Genomic DNA, 2,835 nt, shown 5'->3' on the forward strand with positions numbered 1-2,835 from the left:
TTTTTAGAGACCGCCGATCAATCATCCCAAAGCGATTATCGGCCGATAGTGATCGGTAGCCGATCAATCGGAGCACCCCTAGTTATCAGTGTATTACAAAGGTAGAAAACAGATTTCAGTACTTCAATTGGTTGGTATATTAACATTATATCAGTTAATGAAATGTAAATGTATTTGTATTAAATGTATTTAAATGTAAATTTAAGTTAACTGTAAAACCTAAAATGTTGCTACCATATTTTTTACAGTAAAATTCTGGCAACCACAGCTGCCTTTTTTTTACGTAAATTTTATGGATTTTTTACAGTGTACAATATATATATTTTTAAATTAAACAAAGTAATCTAAATATAAAAATTATAAATTTTAAATTAATACAAAATATATTTTTTGTGATGGGAAAGTGACATTTTTAATGCTTATTTTTTTTTAGTTTTAGATTGTTTCAGAGTCCCACTGATAAATGGAGTGGGGTTAGATCATCGCTAATATCAGTCCTCTATGAAGGGTGTGATCCAGAGGAGACTCCAGCTTTATATGAATTTGATACGGATCTTAAAGACGGATTAAAGCTGAACATTGTCATTGTTGATGGAGGAAGGAAGGATGCTTGTATACACATGTGCGCATACACACAAACAATGCATTAGAAACAATAGTGGTGGTCTAAAGGTGCAGTTCACTGTTACGTGTACATACGCATATGCACACACATGCATGCACAAGGGCAGAGTTTATTCCAATATGGAACAATCAAGATAGCTTAAAGCATAATCTTCATTGTTTATTGTTTTATATCAAGGTTGAGGAGTGAATTCCCTGCCAAAACTACTCGCACACACAAATGAATGAGTTCCCAATTTATTTTTAGTTATCTCCTTTTTCATGGCCATCTCTAAGACCTTGGCGACAGGATAATTTAAGGATGTATGATGTCATGACTGTAGCTGAACGTTAGGAATGTTAGGATAAGTGCGATACGGACATTATGTGAACAGAAATTTTATGGATTTTTTACAGTGTACAATATATATATTTTTAAATTAAACAAAGTAATCTAAATATAAAAATTATAAATTTTAAATTAATACAAAATATATTTTTTGTGATGGGAAAGTGACATTTTTAATGCTTATTTTTTTTTAGTTTTAGATTGTTTCAGAGTCCCACTGATAAATGGAGTGGGGTTAGATCATCGCTAATATCAGTCCTCTATGAAGGGTGTGATCCAGAGGAGACTCCAGCTTTATATGAATGTGATACGGATCACGATCACGGATTAAAGCTGAACATTGTCTGAACATTGTCATTGTTGATGGAGGAAGGAAGGATGCTTGTATACACATGTGCGCATACACACAAACAATGCATTAGAAACAATAGTGGTGGCCTAAAGGTGCAGTTCACTGTTACGTGTACATACGCATATGCACACTCGCACACACATGCATGCACAAGGGCAGAGTTTATTCCAATATGGAACAATCAAGATAGCTTAAAGCATAATCTTCATTGTTTATTGTTTTATATCAAGGTTGAGGAGTGAATTCCCTGCCAAAACTACTCGCACACACAAATGGCGTAGTTCCCAATTTATTTTTAGTTATCTCCTTTTTCATGGCCATCTCTAAGACCTTGGCGACAGGATAATTTAAGGATGTATGATGTCATGACTGTAGCTGAACGTTAGGAATGTTAGGACAAGTGCGATACGGACATTATGTGAACAGGGTTGGTCAGATTGCAACAGGATGTATATACATGTTCCCCGGCATCCGCTTATTAATTTTTAATCAGCATTTGAGGGTGCGAGAGCAAAGGGCAAGTTGACAACCTAAGATGTTTCCTCTCATGTTAACTTGTCAATCGATCGCATATGCAGCAAACCTTAACAATCAAGATAGCTTAAAGCATAATCTTCATTGTTTATTGTTTTATATCAAGGTTGAGGAGTGAATTCCCTGCCAAAACTACTCGCACACACAAATGGCGTAGTTCCCAATTTATTTTTAGTTATCTCCTTTTTCATGGCCATCTCTAAGACCTTGGCGACAGGATAATTTAAGGATGTATGATGTCATGACTGTAGCTGAACGTTAGGAATGTTAGGATAAGTGCGATACGGACATTATGTGAACAGGATTGGTCAGATTGCAACAGGATGTATATACATGTTCCCCGGCATCCGCTTATTAATTTTTAATCAGCATTTGAGGGTGCGAGAGCAAAGGGCAAGTTGACAACCTAAGATGTTTCCTCTCATGTTAACTTGTCAATCGATCGCATATGCAGCAAACCTTAAATTAGCATCAGTCAATAGCTCAGGCCACGCTGATCTGAGTTTCAGACGTGTCTGCCAGCACATAGACCATCAATCTATGGTGCTGCCAAAGAGTGTGTGTTTGTGTCCTCTAATAATATCCTTCTCTGTTTCTTTTTCCAGCTGTATTTTGGGGAGATATTGCCTTGGATGAAGAGGACTTGAAAATGTTTCAGATCGATGGAACGATAGAGCTTTCACAGCAGTCACATGGGAGACAGGGACACACGTCGGGTAAGGCACATCAGATATCACAGCGCTCCAGACTGCAGTTGTCGACAACCATTGAAAATTGGCCGATTTGTGAACAAATGACTCTTATAAAGTGGTACTTTTTAGGATTTGTGAAACGGCCTCAAAATCACTTGTGATTTAGTAGTTTGAATCAGACTTACTTCGTCAGTAAATTGTCTGAGCGGCTACTGGGTTAACAGCTGACTGAGACTTAAAGGGATACTCCACCCCAAAATGAAAATTTTGTCATTAATCACTTACCCCCATGTCGTTCCAAACCT

The 2,835-nt window shown here is 37.0% G+C and overlaps 1 protein-coding gene across 1 annotated transcript in view; it reads left to right on the top strand.

Moving 5' to 3' along the window:
- Window positions 1-2,835, top strand: part of tll1 (tolloid-like 1) — a 62,528-nt gene that overhangs the window by 28,373 nt on the left and 31,320 nt on the right. Inside the window, exon 3 of the mRNA XM_016558892.1 lies at window positions 2,444-2,554. Within this exon, the coding sequence (XP_016414378.1) occupies window positions 2,444-2,554 (111 nt within the window). The remainder of the gene's footprint in view (window positions 1-2,443; window positions 2,555-2,835) is intronic.

This window comes from Sinocyclocheilus rhinocerous, unplaced genomic scaffold (assembly GCF_001515625.1).
Source record: "Sinocyclocheilus rhinocerous isolate Xijiao unplaced genomic scaffold, SAMN03320098_v1.1 scaffold888, whole genome shotgun sequence".
NCBI lineage: Eukaryota > Metazoa > Chordata > Actinopteri > Cypriniformes > Cyprinidae > Sinocyclocheilus > Sinocyclocheilus rhinocerous.